This window comes from Anarhichas minor, unplaced genomic scaffold (assembly GCF_050575085.1).
Source record: "Anarhichas minor isolate MPS153535 unplaced genomic scaffold, ASM5057508v1 ptg000052l, whole genome shotgun sequence".
NCBI classification, from domain to species: Eukaryota; Metazoa; Chordata; class Actinopteri; order Perciformes; family Anarhichadidae; genus Anarhichas; species Anarhichas minor.
This window is the reverse complement of record NW_027466498.1, coordinates 514,538-537,349: the sequence shown is the minus strand read 5'-3', so window position 1 is coordinate 537,349 and position 22,812 is coordinate 514,538. Positions and strand designations below refer to the sequence as shown.

Sequence of the window (22,812 nt, the reverse complement as noted above, 5' to 3'; positions counted from 1 at the left end):
AGGGAGAAGTAGTGCAAAGGCACCCGGGATTATCCATCTTTGTTTTGTACTAGAGTTTGATATGTGTGAATGCACCGTCAGGAGTGCTGATAAAGGAATTCTATTCTATTCTGTTTATGAAACACTGCTTTTTTTTGCTCATCCCGAAATGCTGGATTCCTAGATTTCTCATTTTGACCATGTTGCATTATGACATATATTATAGGAGGAGCAGATACACTCAACCATCCTTAACCAGCAATATTCATTAGTTAAAGGGTCACTCCAATGGTTTTACATGTCATGGTCAAATTACTCATCATGGCGACTCAGCATACTTAAATATTAATTATATGAATTCCATTTTCGTTCTTCTTTTAGAGTGAAATATGACAACAAGGCACTCAAACCATTGACTGTTATTCGGCTCATTATAGTAAAGACATTTGCCAAGTCCATCTTTTTAAAAACATTTAAAAATAAATACGACCTCATATAACTTGTGTCACGTTTACACACCGACTCCAAAACTGAGAGCCACTGTACATGCAAACGTTATCATCCAAGATGGCGTCCGATAAGCCGATTCACTTGGTTCATTCGTCTCCCGGCACAAAGCACTTTACGACAAACAAAGAAAATACAGAGATGCGCAATTGAAATATTGTGCCAGGTGATTGCAGAACAAGGATGTACAAAAGGTTAAACAGTGAAGTGATTGTGCTCGAGGCAGCTAAACGATAGCTTCTTGCTAATGTCAGTCATTCATCAGCCCCGATGGGACTAGCATCATCCATTGCGCCCTCAAAATGAATTCACTTTTGTCTTGTATTGTCTTGTTAAGATTTTTATCAGATGGCGGGAAAAATACGGACTTGTGCAAAAGCCTTATGAGACAGACTTTACGTCCTTGTGTTAACCCAGCTTCTTAGTGTATTTGTAAGCAGACTGAGTTATGACGTACTCAAATGAAATGTACAGCAGCAGTTGGAGCATACAGACAGTGAAAGTCATCCTTTATAGTCTGTATTACCCTTGCCTTGGGCACGGAACAAGTTAGAAACCTGAACAATGGAAAATCAGGCAAAGATCCAAGTTAACAGCAGTTTAACTACGTCAGCATAGCAGTGTGTGTCATTTAAGGCTGTGAATAATGCAGTGCTCATAATGACATGAAATACGTTGAACGCCACGTAGGATTTAGAGAGAAGCATGAACTCAAGTGGTGCCTCTCCATCTGGCCATGACAGCTTTGTGAATAATGCAGTGGCCACAGCCGTATGAAATAGAGCCACTCAGGATTTCATACGAGGCACGACACTAAATCCAACACATCACTCGGGTTGCAAGCTATATGTATGAAATGGCCATAAGCTCCCATTCGCTTTATGTTCCATTATTAAATGACACAGTGCTAAACTGAGAGAAATGTATTTCGATCTGCTTCTGGAAACGGCCGCTTACATCTTTTATTGTCTCTGGAGTAAAGGTCGCAGGTTTGATTCCTGTATTGGCTGCACTGTAATCCTGTTTAACTGTCAACAAGACACTGCCGTCATTCCCACTTAACTCTGGATAAGATCGATAACTTTAAGGTCATTACCAATGAGCATTGAGGTCCTGTTCTCACATGGAAAATGACAGCCCCTGTCGTTCGTTTGATTGCCTTAAATGGCCGACGTTTAGCTGACGGCTGTGAGGAGTATCACTCTTGTCTCTCACGTACAAATGTGGAAGTAGCGTGACGGCGTCAGTAAAGCTCTTAAGGAGGAGGTTGGTCAGCTGCTTGGTGCCAGTTTACCTTACCAACATTGTGCTTTTTTTAATCATGTCTGCAATCTTTGCATAGCCTTTGTGCCAACACCTGAACCAATGGCTGTGGCAAACCCAAAACCCTTTCAGACTGGAATCAATCTTGACGATGCTGGCCTGGTCGGGGCATCAGAGAAACATAATGTCTCCTCCTACAAAGAAAAAAGCTGCAGAAAAAACTAAATTACGATTAGCATAAAAACATGCTTGTGTAAAATAACTAAATACAAACACACATTTACTCCAGTATTGTACTTAGCACAATCTTGAGCCACTCAAGTATATGCAGTCCTTGAAGTTTGAGGCATACCGTCCCATTTAGAACACGTTTGATTCAATATTTAATAAATACATACATAAACAAATACATACTAAAGCCAATAAATATATAAATGAATCTAAATATATAAATGAGTCAATATGGTTGGATAAATAAACACATTTTTTAATTTTTTAAAGAGGAATACTTTTATTCAATTCAATTTTATGATTGTAATTTGTAATGTATTTATTTTATTTATGTATTGTTTTGTTTCATTTGTGTTTCCTAATATCACATTTATATCCCATATTTTTTATTTTTACATCTATTCAAATAACTGGGGCTCGTTTATCAGATTACAACTTCTACTAATACAACTAATGATAATCATATATTTATTGAACCACACTGACTCATTTATATATTTATATACATTTATATATTTGTTGCCTCATCTATTTATTTCAAAGTTTCTTTCAATGCTATATTTATTCATGTCGTTGCCATATTCCTTTATTTAATCATGTGTTTATGTATTTATTTGTTTATTTATTTATTGATTGAATATTTATATTAAATATTTTAAAAAGTGGCACTCCATACAAATCATGTATTCTAATCATTTCTGTAGACCCTTCTGGAATGTATGCTGTAGGCTGCAGTTTCAGATTGTGGTTATTCTTTCCCATTGCATTTATTCTCCATTAACAGCTTTTGGGTTCTATTCATCTCCGTATGGTATTCAAATCTCATATGAGACTCTCACCCTGATCTGTGTAATCCATCACTGTGAACACTAATGTTTAGTTTCTTTGTTGCTAAGTGAAGAACCAGAAAATGCCTTTAAATAGTAAAAGAATCGGCATTGGTAAACCAGTTAGTCCTTCATATAAAAAAGACTACATGTATGGTGTTTGGTTCAAAATGTGTCAAACCCCCTAAAAATAACAAAAATAAGTAAACATTTCTAAAACATAACCTGTGATGTAAAGTAAATTATTTTATGCAGAGGGATAAAAACTTGACTGATGTCTTGATTTGATCACATTTTCAAAGAGGTTTTGTGCAGACCGGCAGCAACACAAATAAAACATTAACAGACTCACTCCATGACATAAAACACAAGCATTCAAACGAAACATTCTGTGACATTACAGCATTTTGTTGAAGACAGAAACAACGTCTCGTAAACTGTCCAGTTATTTCCCACCAGATAAAACCACAGAGGCATGATGGGAGCATGCCAAGAAGGGCTTTTTGAACAAAAGTGTACTGAGACAACACCCTACTGAGAGCCGGACAACAAGCCAAGTGTGTAATTGACAGCAGTGAGTCAGAGCTATACAATTAGTTCTGCACCTGAGGGAAGCACCTGCCAGGGTGTCAGCCATCTGAAGACACTGAGAGAAATGCTCACCAATAATCCAATAATCCAATAATCCAACACCAGGAGAAAGAGTGAACCCGTTTAATGACCAAATAGCCTTTCATGGAACATGGAACTCGATTCCCGACAATTCATTGTGACGTCAATCAAGATCCGAACAACATCAACAGAACTTTCTTTTATTCTTTCAATTCCTGAAAAGGTGACTTTATGGAGATTCCACAGGACACTGAAGGTATAAAATACACATGGATGATTCCCTGAGCAAGACACAAGGTCAGGGTGAGAGTTTCATCGCCATCATCCTCTGAATATCAACAAGGAAAGAAAGAGAGCAGAGGAGAGGAAAACAAACTAGACAAGATGAATTGAGGAGAGGGGGATGGTGAGGGGGATGAGTAGAGGAAGAACAAGCAAGCATCCTTGCGTAGATGAAGAGACGGATCAAATATAAATAAATAAAAAGAAGCATGGAACCTGTCCAGGCACACATCTAGTAAGATGTCTCTTTCACAACTCAATACACCAACATAATGTGTGCTCGGTATCTCACAGATAATACAAACAGCAGCAGCTAAAGAAAGAAAAAACAATCCTGTCTGAAATAATAAACGGTAAAAAGTCCTTCCTGTCTGTTTGAGCAGTGAATGATGTTTAAACTGGTGTGCAGGATGAAAACACAATAAGTTACATTCAATATTTGAACTGAGGGAAATAGCTGCATGGATACTTGTAGCATGTAACAAGACCTGTTAGCAGAAAATCACACATAAAAAGAAATCAAAGTTATTCCAGAATACACATTTTAAATGGTGATGAATTTAATTTCCACTCCGAAGAGATCAATAACCGGTCCGTCGTGTGTGGAGCAAACAGAGTTTATTACTAAATACACTAAACCGCAGCATTTAAGGGGTGAGTTAAACAACATAACTAATTAACAAAACTTCTGTGATTTTAAGGCATGCAGATAATTTAGCTTTCATTTGCTGAGCTTTGGAGATCTCTGCTGTCTTCATCACCACAATACAATGAAGGTGAATTGATTGCTTTCAGCATTTACGGCATTGAAAACTCAACAACAGAGTGTTTATCCACAACATCCTTCGTCCTCATAATCCACAGATGTAAATCCCATCAGTTTTCCCTCCTACTACCTTCTGCTAAAGAACAAGTCTCTGTAAAAGCTCTTTTGTCAAAGACACGAGGCTATTGAATTGTTAGTCGAGGAGCACAAATGAAACTCACTATTCATCTCCACTGTTAAAATGTATACTAGTAACATTTTTCGAGTGTTTTTTTACAAAAATCCAGCAACGCATGTGGAGTTCTGCTCGTTACATGCATACAGTCCGTGTTCACAGGAAACTACTCAGTGCCGTAACTGAAGTACTCCAGTTAAATGAGAAAATAAACACATTGACGGTGACTTCTCGTTTCACATTTGAAACGAACAGCGGCCTTCTGAGTGAAAGATGGTTTTGTTGGACCCATCTACCTCCCCTCTTGCCCTGTGGGAGCTTTTGCCGTCTTTTCCTTGTTCACGATGACGTGGCTTGAAAACAAAACTATTTTGTGGGACATCTACAAATTATGGCGCATAATTTTTCGCAGGTATAGCTACGAATGCTGGACGAGACCAGCCTGGAAGCAGAAGGTTCGGAGGCTGTTAAAAACGACATGATGAGACGGGCTCTGATTTCATGTTGTTGTAATGTGGGTGAGCTGACTCTTTAAGTGTTGCTGGTCTTAAATGGTCCTGCTAGGAAAGACCAGATTGGCCTTAGGGTGACACTGATCAGTGGTGCAAGAACATAGAAGACATTCTGACTATAATGCACATCTTTAGATAACAAAGAGGAGTGAATGTCAAGAGGCCATATTTTCCTATCTTTACCTACAGACCACAACAAAGACATGGACTACAATTCAGCTGGATGGAAGTAGCTTTTCTAAACTGTATGAGTCTGAATAGGACTTGCTTGAGATTTGAATGGGAACAGAGACGGAGAGAAACTGACAGGGCATACAATGCAGAGAGGGTGAGTCAGACAAAGAGAGAGATGAAAAGAGAGACGGCTGGCAGAGAAGAGAGTGGCCATCATTAGTAGGAAAAGGTCAGCGTGGCCTCAGGTTGGGTTTCCTGTAGGAGCTACACACATGCAGACATGTGTGGGTGTGTTTGGTAAAGGGAAGCTGAACAAGTGACTGAGGCAGGGGAGCAAGGTCAAGAGATAATGGTGTCAGATACAGATACTGGTCTGCTGTGTGGGGGGCCGAATAGATGACTGAGATGTTAATTCTGCTGCTCCAAAACATCTTCTGTGTCATCATCATCACCTCTTGGCACAGGTGACTCCGTGCTACCTCGGGTTTAAGTACTTTTACATACATTGTTATCAATAAGAAATAATTTGATAAAAAGTAAACGTAAATATATTTAAATATAAGTACTTTTACATACATATATTTAAATATATTTACGTTTACTTTTTATCAAATTATTTCTTCTTTTTGGTAAACATTAGGCTTACTGTATGCATACATTGTTACAAGCCCTGCTTTCTATAACATTACTTTCCCATAGAACTAACCTGCAGCCTCAATAACGTTTCGAGGGAAACGTATTTTCTCTCGGATTATGTTCTTAGTTTTAAACAGTTTGAATCAGTTTGAAACACGTGGTTCACATTGTAGAATTGTTTCCCTCGACATATAATTCACAATGCACATTTGTTGTGGGGGAATGTAGTTTTTAGGAGACATGGCTGATTTTTCTGACTTTAGCAACATACAAATGAAAGGTTACCTAAGCATCGGCCTCACAGTACAACTGGGGCTAATGAGGATCTAGTCATTGCTTGTAGAGGCAGCCGTCATAAACTAAAGTATTGGACAAGTGGACATTTCAAGCTAAAATTAATTGTACATGCGCTGGCACGACTGTCTGAGATCGCCATTCTCAGAGCCACTAAGAATAATTCCTAATGTCTTTCGCTGACATGGGAAACTCTGAAAATGATTGTTTTGATGATGTAAGATCCGACCCCCCGCCGTCTGGAGCAATGACACTGAGAGCCGAGCTGTGAGTGTGAACAGTGGAGAAAACCTTTTGATTTGATGTTGGCCTAAAAGCCCGGCTGTCATCTTCTGTACTTCAGGTTTTTGCTAACTGGAGACCGAGCGGGACAACGTGACATTTGGCTGACGGAGGAAGAGCAGAGAGGAGGGAAAAAAAAGACGGGGAGGGGCAGGAGGGACGAGGTACGCACGGAGGTGATACTGGGAGATGGAGCGAGGGAAGAGAAAGAGAAGAAAGATGACATTACAATGACTTTCTGAAAGGTCTGTGCACTGATAGAGTGATAGAAAAAAGAGAGGTGTAGCAGAAGAAGAGGAAAGCTGATGCCTCATCATCTCAGCAGAATCTGATCGGCTGTCATTTCCTGCACCCTTGCTCCCCTTTCTTCCTCCCTCCTTCCTCCTTCACTTCCACCTATATCGACTGAGTCAAAGAAAAATCCTGCATCAAGCCACCCCTCCTCCATCACCGCCTCCCTCCGTCTTTCTACTTCTCCGTTCTGCCTCTCTCTCTTCTTTAATCTCTCTCGTTCGAGGGCCGGGCAGGATGGTAGTTAGAAAGCCGGCACACGCACAAATTAAAATGCACACACACACACGCACACTCTTCACACACACACACACACACACACACGCACACACACACACTTTGTAAAGCATTTCATGCAGACACATATTCCGTTTCGGGACAGAAAGAGAAAGAGAAGCAGAAGAGAATATTAAAAGGAGGGGGAATCAATAGATTCATTTCCTGGTGCTGAAAGAGGTTGATCTCTCCCTGGACCCATAATCCTTAGTCTGTGTGAGAGAGAGAGTAAGCACGAGAGAGAGAGAGAGAGAGAGAGAGAGAGAGAGAGAGAGAGAGGTGAAGGATAAAGCTGGTCAGGTTATTCTTACCCTGAGGCAAAACTGAAAAAGGAGGACGGCACATTGTAAAAATAAAACTTCCTTTCCACTCGTCATCCCCTCCAACAGGCACAGAGGGGAGGGACGGAGAGAGAGAGAAAGAGAGATAGAGGGGGGGGGGGGGGGGGGGGGAGATGAGGACATGTCGATCTGTTATCTCGACGGTTCGGTTCACGACTTTTCTGCCAGCGCAGCACGTTTAGCTGAAAACCTGAGAGTTTGATGAAACTGAGATGAAAAAAAACAAAAGAAAACAACCCACAGAGGCACCGAGGAGGAGGAGGAGGTGCTGATGGAAACCATGCAGTCTGACTGCACCTCCAAACCAGCTTCCTCTCTCTCTCTCTCTCTCTCTCTCTCTCTCTCTCTCTCTCTCTCGCCCATACTCCTTTCAAACTTTTCTGACCCGAATTGCTCCTTTTTCTGAAAAATGATTGGTCTACTTCAGATTTACAGTTTTACCAACTCTGCTTCTATGCACCACTGACTTGTTTTGCCAAACACATTTTAAAATAGATGTCATATACCCTTCGCTAAGCCCCGCCCCCCGTCACTCCATCAAGGTGTCAGACCTATCATGGAGCTCACACTGTCACTAACTGCACTCCCTATCGTAGCATAGAAATGCTAACGCTAGCCAATGATGTACTCAGCTAATATTAGCTCCACAGGTTTCTACTCAGACACGTATCGTTTTAGAAAAGTACATGTCCTTCCAACCTCTCTGGGTAATGACTTTACATATATATAAATATATATATATGTATAATATACAGTGCCAGTACTTTCCTTATTCACGTGTTCCTCATTATTTCTACAGTGAATATAGGAAATAGTGGGTTTAGAGGTACTAAGAAAATGTGAAGGTTTTGACTTAAAACTAAGCAATTTCACACCATCTCTTTATGAACCATTATTATTACTACATAACGCCCAAAACGTTTTCTTACCAAACTTCCTATATAGTGAAATAATTATTTTATTAATTACATATATCACAGCCTTCATCCAAACATTTAATTCTTCCTTACATTTTTCCCCCAGTAGAATAGAATGAACTGATTCAGAAATTATATTTCATTATATTTGTTCCCAAATAAAAAACCTATGTAAAACAGTTTACTTATTATTCTTAAAAAAAGGGACATGAACATTGCATTGTTAAATTACAGCACCCTTGTTCTCGACCTTATTTCCTGTCTCCAACATTTCTTTTTGTGCAGCTACATTTGGGTCAGTCTTCCACTGAATACTGTGAGCTGTAGTGATGTTCGCTGCTGTGTATCTTCTCCTCATGTTACAGCTTAAAGGGAAAGAAGAGGACAGGCTATGCTAGTGGGAGAGGACACATCTGTTGATTTGTGCCCAATTAAAAAAACCTGGAGAAGGTTTCTTACATCTATTTCGTGTGTAATGCATAATTTGTTCAGCTGAACTGTACTCCCCTGTGGCACGGGCAGAAATTAGAGCCGTGATGATGGTCACTGAACTTCTAAAAATCTCATTGCCCCATTTGTCACGCCATTATGATAGGGCAGCAGCGGCCTACAGGGAAGAGCCGGCAGGGTTCGGACTGGAAGATCAGCGGCTGGGAAATTGAATGAGCAAAACCCCATCTCGCTTCCCGCCATCCCTCAACAACCTCCACGATGAACACAGAGCTGCTGCTGCTGCCGCACCACCGGCTGACTGCGGTTAATGCAGTTCAAGCAGTATTGGACAGCTCCCAAATGTGAATGTTGAAGCAAGCCGGGGAATAACAGCAGGCCGGCTCACTCGGCTTTCCCTGGAAAGATAAAGGTTAAAAAAAGGCCGTGCACAGTTTGGACGAGCCATTTGTGGGGAAGCTAACTGCATCCGCACTTTTAGAACAGTGTGGGGTAGAGGTGTCTTTGACCAAGAACTGGTGAGATTTCACAGGTATCGCAGGTTTCAATACTTTTGCTGATACTGCAGTTCTCACTTTGTTGTCCACATGAGGATCTGAACAAAATGTTTGTCAGTATCTGTCTACTTGTTCTAACGGTGGACACACTCCTACAGTAGTGCCTCCCTCCTTCACTGCTCTGACTGCCACTGCTCTGAGAATGCAGAGGAGGTGCAGAGAGCTCCCTCATGTAGATTTCAAATGGTCTGCTGCAGACTCTCTTCTTGAACACTTTGATCCAAGTGTACTACTCTCAAAATGGCACATGTTGTGCAGCAGGCTGTTCTCACACAGCGTTCGTATACCTACGAATCCATTTGTATGCAATCCACGTAATCATGAACCAGGAAGTATGAAGACCACAAAAAAACCCACACAGGATGGGCAGGAGGGGAGATGGATGAACAAAAAACGAGTGGTCTTTCACTCAGAACATAACTGTTTGTGTGAAACGCAAAGTCAACATTGAGTTGTTTGTCAAGTAACCTGCGTGCTCAAGTAACCTCACTTCCAAAGTTAGTGTGACCCAAACCACGATCTTTTTCTCAGTAGTTTTGTTGGTTTTTGTTTTAACTAAGTTTATTTTGAAAACACGGTATGCATGTAACGAGTGGAAATTCACACGTGTTGCTGGACTTTTGTAGGCAAACGCATAAAATATATATATATATATAGTAAGATATTATACGCATCGTTGAGCAGACACACAATTGTAAAATATGCGTTGCCCTATATGTCATTATGTTAATATGTCAAGAGATTCTCATCCAAGTAGAAGGATATTTAGTGTTAACAAAAGTGTGACAAAATGTCTCTAAGAATAAAGCAAACATTGTCTTAGGATACGATGTTATAAGATTGCAGTTTTGAAAACTGTGCAAGCTGACACGTTCATCATCTACTACTGCCAGTTCTCTCCATTTTCTGTTGCATTGTGAAGCTGTTAAAGAGAATGCTGTTAAGATTAGCTTTAGTTACATCATTTTCTTCACACATGCGGTTCACATCCTGAAGGCCTTTACACACTGGGGGCGTGAAAAATAAACAACAAGAAAATGTGAAATATATACTATTTTTACCGGCAGTAATGCCGATTTGCTGTAGTTGCAACACTTTTTCAATAACAGTTTAAAATAGCTTTGTGCAGGCAGACGACCAACTACCAGGATCTTATTGACCCAGAGCAGCTTCTGGCTAATTATTTTTTACTTTAAGCTGTTTTATTGAGTTTCCTTTTACCTAAATGCTCTGAGTGGATTTGAGTTCCTTCTGGGAAACAGTTAGGCAGTCTATAGCTTTTATTGTGAAAGGTAAGAATGGATGTGAGTGGATCTGGTCTTCGCTTCCTTTGTCAAGAGAGAAAGGAGTAACAAAGTTGTCCTTCCTGGTTAGTACTGCAGAGCCTCTATATTGTTGTGCACTATAGTGTATATCTTTTAAATATGTCTGTATGTTCCGCGCAAAGTGATTGGTTGATGCCCCGATGTGTAACGGCCATGAGTCCTGTGTGTGGTTAAGTTTAGGCAACAGAAGGACTTTGGTTGGGTTGGTTAGGGCCCGATTGTTCAGTTGCATTCCGAAACTGTTAGAGAAGACCACGCAGAAAATGTCCCACCTTAAATGGACATGCTATTCTTAAGGGCAGTGGTGGGCCGTCAGGGCCTGCAAGGCCTTCTCTGCTGGCCTAAACAGAATCACAAAGTTATAGCTATTTTATAATTTAATAATTTTTTTTAAATACACTACATGTATTATAATTTATAAAAATATTTTCCCCATTATCTTATTTTCTCATTGCACAGCTACTGTCTTCCTCAGTTGCAGCTTGTTTTAAGTAGAGCTTTTATCCAATCAGATTTCACCTCTGTGTCTCTAGGTAAGAACAGAGGCCCGAGGCCTTCAGACTCTCACCTGCATCCATGTGCAGTTTAAGTAAATGGGGACGATATTGTTGATTGTCATAATGTTCAACCAATCAGATCTTTAGTTTGACATGTTGGGCGTATTCTTTGACGTGTCAGAGCCTGCTAGCCGGCCTATAATGACGTCAGCATTACGTGCAGCTCAGTGTCCATGTGCAGCTCTGCCGCGAGGTGCAGAGTGTGCTGTGATTGGTCAGTGGGCGAGCACGTGACTATCGTGAAACGAAACTTAACAGCAGAGGCTTAGTCGGGTAGTGAATCACATCATGTGATGCAGCTCAGCCAATCAAATATGGGCATTCTGACCCGAGTGAGATGTACCACACACCATGACACAGGGGGCTGAGACGAGGGAAGACATTGCAGAGCAGTACGTACAATGTTCAAGTTGTGAAAGTAAAATCCTAAGTCGATCTCTGTGGGTCGCGACTTGTCATTAAGGAATGATGGTGGGTCCCACAGCTGAGAACCACTGTCCTCCATGAGCGCAGAAAACATTATGTTGTCCTGAATTTAAGCTTCTAGCATTATTCAAACATATGTAAGCCTCGTACCGAACGGTTTAATACGAAGACGTATATAGTTACAGCCTTAGAAATGAATAATAGCTGTGGCGCTATCATGTGGTTATAAGGTGGTATTTCAGCTGCAGGGCAGCAGTGAAGGCCCAGCTATAAAATGCACGGCCCACCACTGCTTAAGGGTTTACAGCCTGGTTATAGCATGCAACAGCCTCCAATTCTTCATTTTCCTCTCAGCTCTTAGATTAACATCTACAATGAGCTGTGAGCATATTTTGGGAGTCGGGGTGCTGTTAGAGGCACACGTCTTCTGAAATGTAGATACTACTATATTACATGCGTCAACAAATACGTTGTGTTTAGAGTTGCAGACTTCTCTACATTTCGACTGTAAATAGTTTGATTCTAAAATTATTTTTATGATTTCTCAAGTGCACACAAATCTGAGTTTAACCCCTGTACCGTAATTACAACAATGTATGTGGTGCGTTGCAGAGTGCAGCGCGTGCCTCAGTATGTGATGATGTGGAGCGCGGTGTTGCGCTCTGACTGCAGAGTCTCTGTAAAGCCAGGCACCAGACTGCAGAGGCGGGGCAGAGAGGGCAGAGTGGGCGTCGTGAGTCTCCTCTATTGCAGTGTACAGTGGAGAGGCCAGAGAGCTCCACTTGTGTTATGAAATGTTTTGCTCTCAGAGTCAAAAGTCGAAGCACTGCTACTGTGAGCTGAAACGGGTGCTTGAGGGAGGCCACAAAAAGCCGGAGCACAAAGAGCTGACTGCCTGTTTATAATGGAGGAGCGTGTATGGTGGCCAGCAGGGACAAAGTTTCTGATCAAAGACGATCAGGGTCTTGAGACCTTCATCCATTAACTTGTAAAAAATGTGTCTTTAGAAATACATAATAGTGCAACACAAATCATTGCATAGACACAATCAATTTGATTGTTTGTGATCACGCATACTTCTGCCATAATGTGATATATACTGATACGGTAAAATAGTATTATTAATATTAGAGCATTGATTTCAGCCATATTCCTTAATGCTGTAGATTCTGGACTCTAATGCTAAATAATATTTGCCAAAAAGAAATGTTGTTTCTGAAAGAATGCTAACTTGTGACTCTTTTAGTTGATCTGTTTTCTGGACCCCACCCTCTCAACCCTTACTCACCCAGTCTAAATCTGATGGAGGCTCCGCTGGAGCAACTATAGGGTGTAAACGCCGGGCTCAAGGGAGCAACAGCGGCCGGTGTAAAAACGGAGAGAGCGGTTTTGTTTCACTTCCCATACTCTGGTTGTCGTCGCGTAGCATTTCTCCAAAAGTTGATTCTGTTGCAATTTTGTTTTCCCAGCATCCCATATGGACCACCGCCACTTAAATGAAAGGGAAGACCGGTGTTTTCGGCGCTTCGACTTTTGACGATATTTTTATTACGGCGTCCAATGTGACGAACGGGGCATTAAATACACACTCGTGGGTGGAGATAAAAACGAATTACGGGAAAATCATGAGCTCACCCCCATAGTTCAACCGTAAATGATCCATTTGGACGCCCTGCACTTGACCACATGTTCTCTCCAATCGAATGGTTTTTGGTCAAAATGAGAATTGAAGCTGTGGACACATTTCAAACTGTCATCTGTCAGCTCTCCAAATGCTTGGTAATAACACTCAATTATGCATCCTGAATGACGTTGCTAGGTTACAGAGCTGGCTGAAGTGGCTGATGGGACCATCCAGCGGTCACTCACGATCACGGGCCGATCGAGGGTCCCCACTCAGCCACTTGGCAGCTCGAGTCTGAAACATGCTCTGAAATCCACATCTGGTGATTAGGATGTGCAAATCAGCTGCTGCCTGGAGGATTCAGGGTTTTGGTGACGGACCTAAAAAATCCTTCAGGGAAGTTTCACTGCTCATTTACTCCTCAAAAACGGCACTATTTAATATACATTATAGATTATCACATCATCGTTTGATCTGATTTATGGCTTCCTAATTTGCACTGCATGAACACTTTATGTTCTCTGGACAGTATCTTTGTCCGATGTATTTGTGTTTTTACTGCAGAGTTCAAAGAGTTTTTGCTGCATAGACTCTTTCCCCTTTCAGCATTTTTCTGCATATTCTTTGTTTTAAGTAGTGATTACATTACATTAATCTTAATGTTCTGTCTGGCTTTACTCATTAATTTTCATATTTGTGCCACTACATCTTTTACTTTCCATTCAGCAGTCTATTGCAGGCTCCCACCAGCAGCCACTGATTTCTTTGTCTCCACCTGTCTGATGCCTGTACCCTGCTGGGGGTCCTGACTCTTCCATGCAGACCCCCGAGCTCTGATACGGTCTCGTGTCATCCCTGGCCGAGAGCACAACACCAATAGGTACAGGAAGATTTAGGGTTTTCATTAACAATTGTTTGATCCAGCGTGGACTCTACACCTCCTGTACACCTCACCTAGAATTCATGTCATGTTGTTGTGTTTTAGGATGTGTCCTTCAGAAATAGAATGCATTAAACTCTGAATTATGACGATAATATCCTAAATCCTAATTTGTGCTTTTTGAAACAAAAAATGTTTCGTGAGATAAATAATTGAACCGATCTGATATCTGTTGCCCGAAGCCAAGTCACATTGTTTTTTTCTTCAGCTTACTCGTCTTTTGTTGCTCACTGAGCTGTTTATTTAAAAAAAACCTGACAGCCTGAAAAACCCTGAAACAGACTCCTACGCACGGAAGACCTTGGTGATAACGACTCACACAGGGATGATGTGTGTTTGGAGCAAAGACAGACGGAAAGGAGCACACACACAACACACACACACACACTCATGCTGCATTCACGTGCTCCTCGGATGGTCCCATTTCAAGAGTCGAAAAGTCGACTTCGGTGTGTTCACAAGCTTACGTTGTAATGTAGAAATGTCGTGTAAGAAGTTGTGTTGTATTTTATTGCTCAGACTGTTGAAACAACACGTCGATAGCTGTATTCAGTATTTGCGTGACAACGAAGAGCAAAGGAAACGGATCAGGTGAGCCATGACATTTATTTAGGTTACAACCTAATACCATAATGTAAAAAATGTACATGCAATACGTGAATAAACAAAAACTTTCTGACCATCAACCCAACATTTACTTCCATCTGCTATCATTTTGCCTAATAAGACGTCATCTTAGCAAGCCGTGTACCAAACTGTCCACTTTTTGAGTTGTTGCTCAGACTTGAGGGGGCGTTCACGTTAATTTCCCCCTTTGGCAACTCATTTTTTTTTTATTATTCCGGCACTACATGAATGCAGCATCACACTCACTCACTTCCTCCACCTGTTTTTATCGTGTAAGGATCTTTTTTTGTCCACCTCCTAAGTAAACCCCACAAACATAAATGCAGAAACATAACCAAGAGCGCAAATGTTCATATATGTAAAATCACACGCTGAACAGACTCATCTCCCAAATTACCTAACAAAACACACACACACACACACACACACACACATTTTTAGAAAAACAATCAGCTGTTCCTACTGTTCCTGCAGTGACCCGGGGATCTCTAACAAGACTGCCATATGTAAAACTTTCCATCCTCTGCTGTGGGGGTGTTAAGCCACCGCAGACTACATTCAAACAGCTGCCTGCACAGAGCCTGATATACTAAGAAACATAAAGAATTGCTGCACAGTCAAACATTATTGAAACCCACCCAGAGTTCTCATTTGTGCATCACGAAGTTTACCAATCATGCCAGGCTGAGTTTTAGGTAATTGTATCTCAAATTATATAACAGACATCTAGAAAAATATATGTAGTAGTATAAAAACACGGATTTGAATATTTCACCCAGCGTGAACATTATAAAGCTTCAATGGAGAGCTGGAACTTGACGATGGAGAACATGTGTGTTACCGTGAGACAGAGTAATATTCAGACAAAAACGGTCTTGTTACATTGCCAAAGGTCCAGACGATCCAGTAAAACATTTAGTCCAAAACACATTATTACATCAATAAATACCCACGGACTTCTGTTGCATCATTTCAAATTAGCCGGCAGATATGCCTAATTATTTATGTATTTTCCGTAGTAACTTCAGTCCGCATGTAAACATTGCCGGTATCTGGGTCTCAAAATGGCGGCTGCACTCTGACCTTTTGATTGACACCTCACTTGACCTATTAGGAGCTTCCATGTCCTGTCTACAGCCTACAGTGCCTGCCCCTCTTCTTTCGTGTAAAGCTCGAGCCAATTGCAACCGATCGTTCTGATGACTGACGCTTCGTATAGCCAATGAAATTTCAAAAATAACGATATACAGCTTCAGGGGTGGATTTACAGCCACAATACGGAAGTAACTGCGTAACCGCGAGTCTGCTCCCTGTGACCGTGCGTAGAATGCAAAGTGTGGTTTTGGAGACTTTAGGAAAGTGAATAATGGTGAAATAACTTATAAATTATTGTATTTCGACATAAATAAGCTTTAGTTTGAATTATGAATACACATTTTAACACAGCCTAGGTATGTTACCATGTTTACCATGGGTCTCCAAATGGCCTTTTTTGGAAATCTTCTAGACCAGCGGTTCTAGGCGTGGCCTAAACTTTTTTTTTTGCCACGCACCCCCTTCTACATCCCGACCGGGTTCACGCACCCCCAATCCCCCACACCTTAAAAAAAAAAAGCAACAGAGCCTATTTATAGCCACATAAAAATCGGACCAATGAGAGAACAGTTTGCTCGCGCGTGGCGTTTGTTTACAAGATAAAAAACACAAAAAATACAAAAAAACTTCCTGCACCGTGCCTTCGAAAAGGTAACGGACATACACCAGAAGATTGGCCAGATTGGCCACATCTGTAGGCAACACAGTGTTGTTGGACACCGGGATCATGTCCAACTTGTTTGCTTCTCTCTCTCCAATCATACATTCCACCATATCTTTGGCAGCACACGTCTTCGGCGATTGTGTGAGGTAGCCCCTTTCTTGCTATTCTGTGACCAGATATGAAGCCCGTAGTGCGTTTTTTGTAGACCCAACACATGAATGAGACTGCAGTTGTTTTGGGCTGTTTTGTAACTCCTCCAATTTCGATATAAAAAATGTAAGGGGCTTTTGACTTGCACTGGCATGCTTGGTGTTCAGGTGGCGACGTAAATAAGAGGGCTTCAGACAGCTGTTAGCCAGAACCTCACTGCACCAGGCATGACTGCACCATTAGACCACCATTACATTTTTCCTCTCGCGCACCCCTAGAGGCAGCTCGTGCACCCCCAGGGGTGCGTGCACCACACTTTGGGAATCCCTGGCCTAGACATATCCTTCGAAATGTATAAAATATTCACTTTCTGTGGTATTGTCAGGCTTCATGCTGTGGTCCCATTGTGTTTTCCAGCTAATAAGTCCCAGCTATAGTCATCTGCAGGCATCTGTTTGCAAATAAATATTCAGGCGGAAATAAAAACCTTCTACTTCAGTGTGTTCAAACTTCTATTACTCAATGCCAGTAGCACTTACAGTGATTCTGACTGTTGGGGGACCATGCATGTACTCCAAATGGTTCAAGAACAGCTTTCAATTTACTTTGGGTATACCTTGGATAGACGTTTTAGGCTAATTTTACTGATGAAGACAATGTGCTATTTACAGGGATTTAAATCCATGGGATGTAAATTGAAAATAATCTCTATTTATCAAAGCATCCAGCCTCGTCAGCCACCACGCAGTAACTGGATTTCTATACTAAATGTTCCCTTGGAAAGATGCACCACTCTTTTTCTCCCTATAAGTCATTGTCATTTACAAGCGCTCTTTCCCACAATTGATGGATTACTCTAAAAAAATCCATTGTTTAATATGTAGTGTTTATGATGGAACTCCACCGCACACAGCAGAGAGGGAAATGTGTTATCGTATATCGTTGTCTTACTCTGGATCCTCTGAGCTGGAAAGCTATTGTCTTACATTCTGACTGGTCCTCTTCTTCTGTCTGAACTTGTGTTTTAAAGATAAAGGAGAAAAGCTTGGACGTGCAGATCAGTTTTTTCTTGTCAAGGGACACTATCTTTGTGACCTACAGCAGCCACACCCCCACTATCTTACCTGTAAATGAGGATGTCATCTGAGGAGCTGTTGTACTGGATCTGGTACATGCGGACTCCTGGTATGTGGTTCTGTGGGGGCCATCTGATGGTGGCAGAGCCGGACGATAGATCTGACACACTGACCCTCTGCTGATCAGACCGTGCCTGACCGCCGCTGGCGTTGGACTTGATGGATGTGGGGATGTCCGAAGGCCCCGGGTCGGGGTCCAGTTTTGGGTCAAAGTGTGGCGAGGGGTTGACGACCAACTCAACAGGAGCAGTGGCCTCCCCGGCTGCGTTGGACGCTATGCATGTGAACTTTCCAGAATCCTAGAAATCATTGGAGAAGAAAAGACCCAAAATGTAACTTAGCTTTTACTTTTATAATAAACAGACTTTGAATCTTTTATTCACTTAATTCCGGACAGAATTTGGGGAGTTAAATACTCATTTGAACAAAGACAAAGCGGATAAACACTGACAAATCTAGTAAAACAAAGATTTTATAGGTCACAAGCTAACAGCTAACCATTTAATATGTTAATGTCCCTGCTAAATGCAGGCAGGAATAGCATTTGCAGTTCTTGATGTTGTGCTTCAATTTAATAGCTGTTACTTCAATCTGAAGTCATTTATTTATACGTTCCATCTCTTTTCAGTGGGTTGCGGGCCTTTGCCTGACAAAAAAAAATAAAAATGTTGTGATTTTATTTTGAAGGGCATTTTTTATGCAGCGGAATTATTCCAGCATTTACGGCACTTGTTCAGCAGTGCAGGAAAAACACCGACCAATGCGTTGTGAATCACATCACGTGATGCAGCTCAGCCAATCAAATATGGGTATTCTGACGAGTTTCCTGACTTGAGTGAGATGTACACACACCGTGACACACGGGGGAGAGACGATAGAGAGCAGAGCAGGACTGTTGAGGTGAGAGTTGTGAAAGTCAAGTCATAGAACGATTTCCAAAAGAGAAAAATGTCCAGAGATACCAGAGTCATTAGACTCTGACTGGACACACTCTTATAAGTGAATTCTTCAAACACTCATTTCTCTTTTTAGTAGATGAGCAAAATATAATATTGTGGCTTTTTCACTTCACCCTGAATTAATTGAATTTAAAGCTGCAGGGCAATTCAGTGAAAATAACTTTTCTAAAATGAATTTCATTACGTAATTTATTTTTTAATCCAGCTGTTATTTTACTTGAAATTAGAAGAACATTTATTTATGTATTTCTATGTATTATTTATAATCCATCCAGTTAAATTTGAAAAACGAGAATAATATTTGTTAAAATATAATTGATGTGTACTTTCTTTATTTGATTTGGCAGTTGTTTACTACACAAAGACATTACTACTACTAGACTTCTTGAATATAGATATACCCAAATTATATATATATATATATATAAATAATTTGGGTCGTGGGTCGTGGGTCGCGGCTTGTCATTAAGGGGTGATGGTGGGTCCCGCAGCCAAACCAGTTGAGAACCACTGACTCAGACAGTTATGCTCAAGTGTATTTGTCTCTTTATTACGCAAACGGTGAGTGAGTATAGGATGAGGGGTATTTACTGTATGTCTTCATGTGCTGAAAAAACTAAATGTCCAATCAATATATTTGTAAATATTTAACAGTGTTTTTCTAATCTCTCCAAAAATCACTTCTGTCAAAATGAGTTGTTTTAATTAACTTTATAAATGTCTAAAACTTTACACACGAAACATTACTCATTGGATTAGAAGTTTTGGGTATTTGAATCTGTGCGATGAAACTTCAACTTTCGACTTTATTGCACTCGTCATACAAGTACATACATGACATTTGACCTCTGCATTTAAGCATAAGGAGCAGTGGGCTTCAGTGAAGCTGCAGTGGAGCCGCCTCAGAACCAAATAGTTAAAAGAAAACCGACTCTACCCCCTGAGCTACAGCTGCCCCAAAATAGAAAGCATAGAAAGTTGACCAACACTTTTAGAAATAATCAACACAAGCATAACCAAATTCTGACAATGAAACCCCATCTCTACCTTCACCGAGGCCTTGAGGATGTCCAGCGAGCCGTTCTCGTAGCAGACGGTTCTGGACGTGTTGCCGATCAGCTTTCCTTCAGGACTGACCCAATGCGTGGACGGCTCCGGATCCCCGATGGACTTGCAGCGCAGGCTGACCTCCTGACCCTCCATCACAAACATCTTGGACGTGTGGCGAGTTATCATCGGTGGCTCGCAAACAAACTCCTCCTGTTGAGGGACATCAGACCAAAAACATATGTCACAATATTTGAATGGCTTAAAAAACAAGATGTGGAACGTATAGTTATTGAGAGTTCACTCCACAAACTCTATTATAAACAGCTGCAGTAAAGGTGCAGTACTATCAAGAGGAGTGATTATTTAAAGACTTCTAAAGTGCAGTTTATGGTTTTACAAAAAAAAACAAGTGAGATAAAATATCCAAGAAAACATGTGAACAAATGAAGAAGTCAGTTTTCTGTGCACAGAGCCCCTTACTGGCTTCCAGCGGTGTGTTCTTCCAACAATAGACTCTCAGAAAGAGTTCTATTGTGTGCAAATGGAGATTAAGTGAGTTCAGCCCTCGCAATATTTAAAACCCACCCACTGGCACCCAATCCCAAATAAAACCAGCCAAAGCCCTGGTGGAGTATTATTGCGAGGCCATGCAGGGCCTGCCAAGGCTTACCAGGGCTTACTCATCATTCCTACCACTCAGTGCATCTTCAAAAAACCCTTTTCTGGGTCCTCCTTGGGTCCTGTAACCAGCAGAGAAGATTGCTGACCTGATGACCACTGGGCTGTAGCTTCAAATGCAGCACCAGTGCCTTTCAGTCTTGTATTACATTCTAACCCTCAATTGCTCCCGTGAAGCTCAGAGTAAAAAGGGCAGTGATTGAACCACGCTGCGCCCTGATGTGTGTGGAAGTGTGAAAGTAAGAGTGTGTGAAGGAGTGTATGAAGTGCTCATCTGTTCTTAATATCTGTTTTGTCTAGTTAACCCATTCAAATGCCAACCAGATTCAACTCTCCTTTCCATTTCATGAGGATCTAACCTTTCAGATTTTTGAGCTTCCTGTCGGAGAGGAAGCGGTGCAGCTTTCATCGATTTCAAAGCAGGAGTTCCCTTGGCGGCTGACGGTTAATGTCTGACTGCTGACGGATGCAGTGGAGGCCCACATGTCCTTGCAGTGGGAAAGAGGCTATTAACTCTCTGAGTGTTAATATGCCTGGACACTTAGGTGACACAGGGGTCTCTGGATCGACCTCTCTACAAGGCTAATCCTCTTATAGTGATCCTACAGCACCTCTCTGAGGGAGGCCCACAACTATTACTCGAGGTGAGGCAAAGGTCTGTACATCAACCTCTCGGAGATGATACCAATTAATCCCATCTTTATCTCACGGTGCACCTCCACTTATCATTGAAGAGGGGTCGGCTCCTGGAGATCTCCAGGTGAGGGATCCCCCTCTATATCCTTCTCTTTAAGGTAACATGTCCTTCTGTTATCTCTCCAAGTATCAGTAAAGCTCTGCAACCGTGTGGAAGTAGCTTCCAAGCAGGTGAAGAGCAGATTTCTCAGCGGCTCCTCGACCTTTAGTCCCACAGCTAAGATATGCAATATAAGATATGCGATATAAGATATGCGATATAAGATATGCGATATATGGTATACGATATAAGATATAAGATATGTGATATATGGTATACGATATAAGATATGCAATATATGGTATACGATATAAGATATGCGATATAAGGTATGCAATATAATATATGCGATATAAGGTATGCGATATATGGTATGCGATATAAGGTATGCGATATAAGGTATGCGATATAAGATATGCAATATAAGGTATGCGATATAAGATATGCGATATAAGATATGCGATATAAGATATGCGATATATGGTATACGATATAAGATATGCGATATATGGTATGCAATATAAGATATGCGATATATGGTATGCAATATATGGTATACGATATAAGATATGCGATATATGGTATACGATATAAGATATGCGATATAAGATATGCGATATATGGTATACGATATAAGATATGCGATATATGGTATACGATATAAGATATAAGATATGTGATATATGGTATACGATATAAGATATGCAATATATGGTATACGATATAAGATATGCGATATAAGGTATGTGATATAAGGTATGCGATATAAGGTATGCGATATAAGATATGCGATATATGGTATGTGATATAAGGTATGCAATATAATATATGCGATATATGGTATGCGATATAAGGTATGCGATATAAGGTATGCGATATAAGATATGCGATATAAGGTATGCGATATAAGATATGCGATATAAGATATGCGATATAAGATATGCGATATAAGATATGCAGCGCAACTGCACTGGGTTGGCTTGGCGCTCTCTGAGCTGCTCTATAATGGCTGTTTGCTTTTGTAAATAAAATGGGAGAAATGGATCAGCAACAATATTCAAATGTTACTCCTCTGATGTCCTTCAGGTGGAAGACACTGTAGCTTAGTTTGGTTAAAATGTGCTTTCATAAAATAGACAATGCCACATATTGTTTTCACATATGTCTGGTACATACAGCGCTGTCTTTTACATTAACCCTTTCAGTCCTGTGATCTCCTTCTTCCATTTATGTGCCTCTTAAAAGTGTCTTATTGGCATTGGATGTTTTGCATATTTTCTTTAAACAATACATATCTTATTAGGATTCTAAGGGTGCAAACATGGTCGCTTTTAACAGAACAGTAACCGCTACAGGAAGTAATTTGCTTCAATCACTGAACTTATCCGCCGTATTTTTTGGACAGGCATCAACATGAGACGGGCCTTTAATTCTTGCTCAGCAAACATGGGAAATGGTTTCGAATTGTTTATT

General features: G+C 40.9%; 1 protein-coding gene across 2 annotated transcripts in view; it reads right to left on the bottom strand.

Moving 5' to 3' along the window:
- LOC142931497 (leucine-rich repeat and fibronectin type III domain-containing protein 1-like protein) overlaps positions 1–22,812 on the bottom strand; it is a 46,935-nt gene that overhangs the window by 9,411 nt on the left and 14,712 nt on the right. For both annotated transcript variants that reach the window (XM_076075443.1, XM_076075444.1), the window contains exons 5-6: positions 19,923–20,135; positions 17,905–18,215 (exon numbers count right to left, since the gene is read on the bottom strand). In XM_076075443.1, the coding sequence (XP_075931558.1) occupies positions 17,905–18,215; positions 19,923–20,135 (524 nt within the window). The remainder of the gene's footprint in view (positions 1–17,904; positions 18,216–19,922; positions 20,136–22,812) is intronic.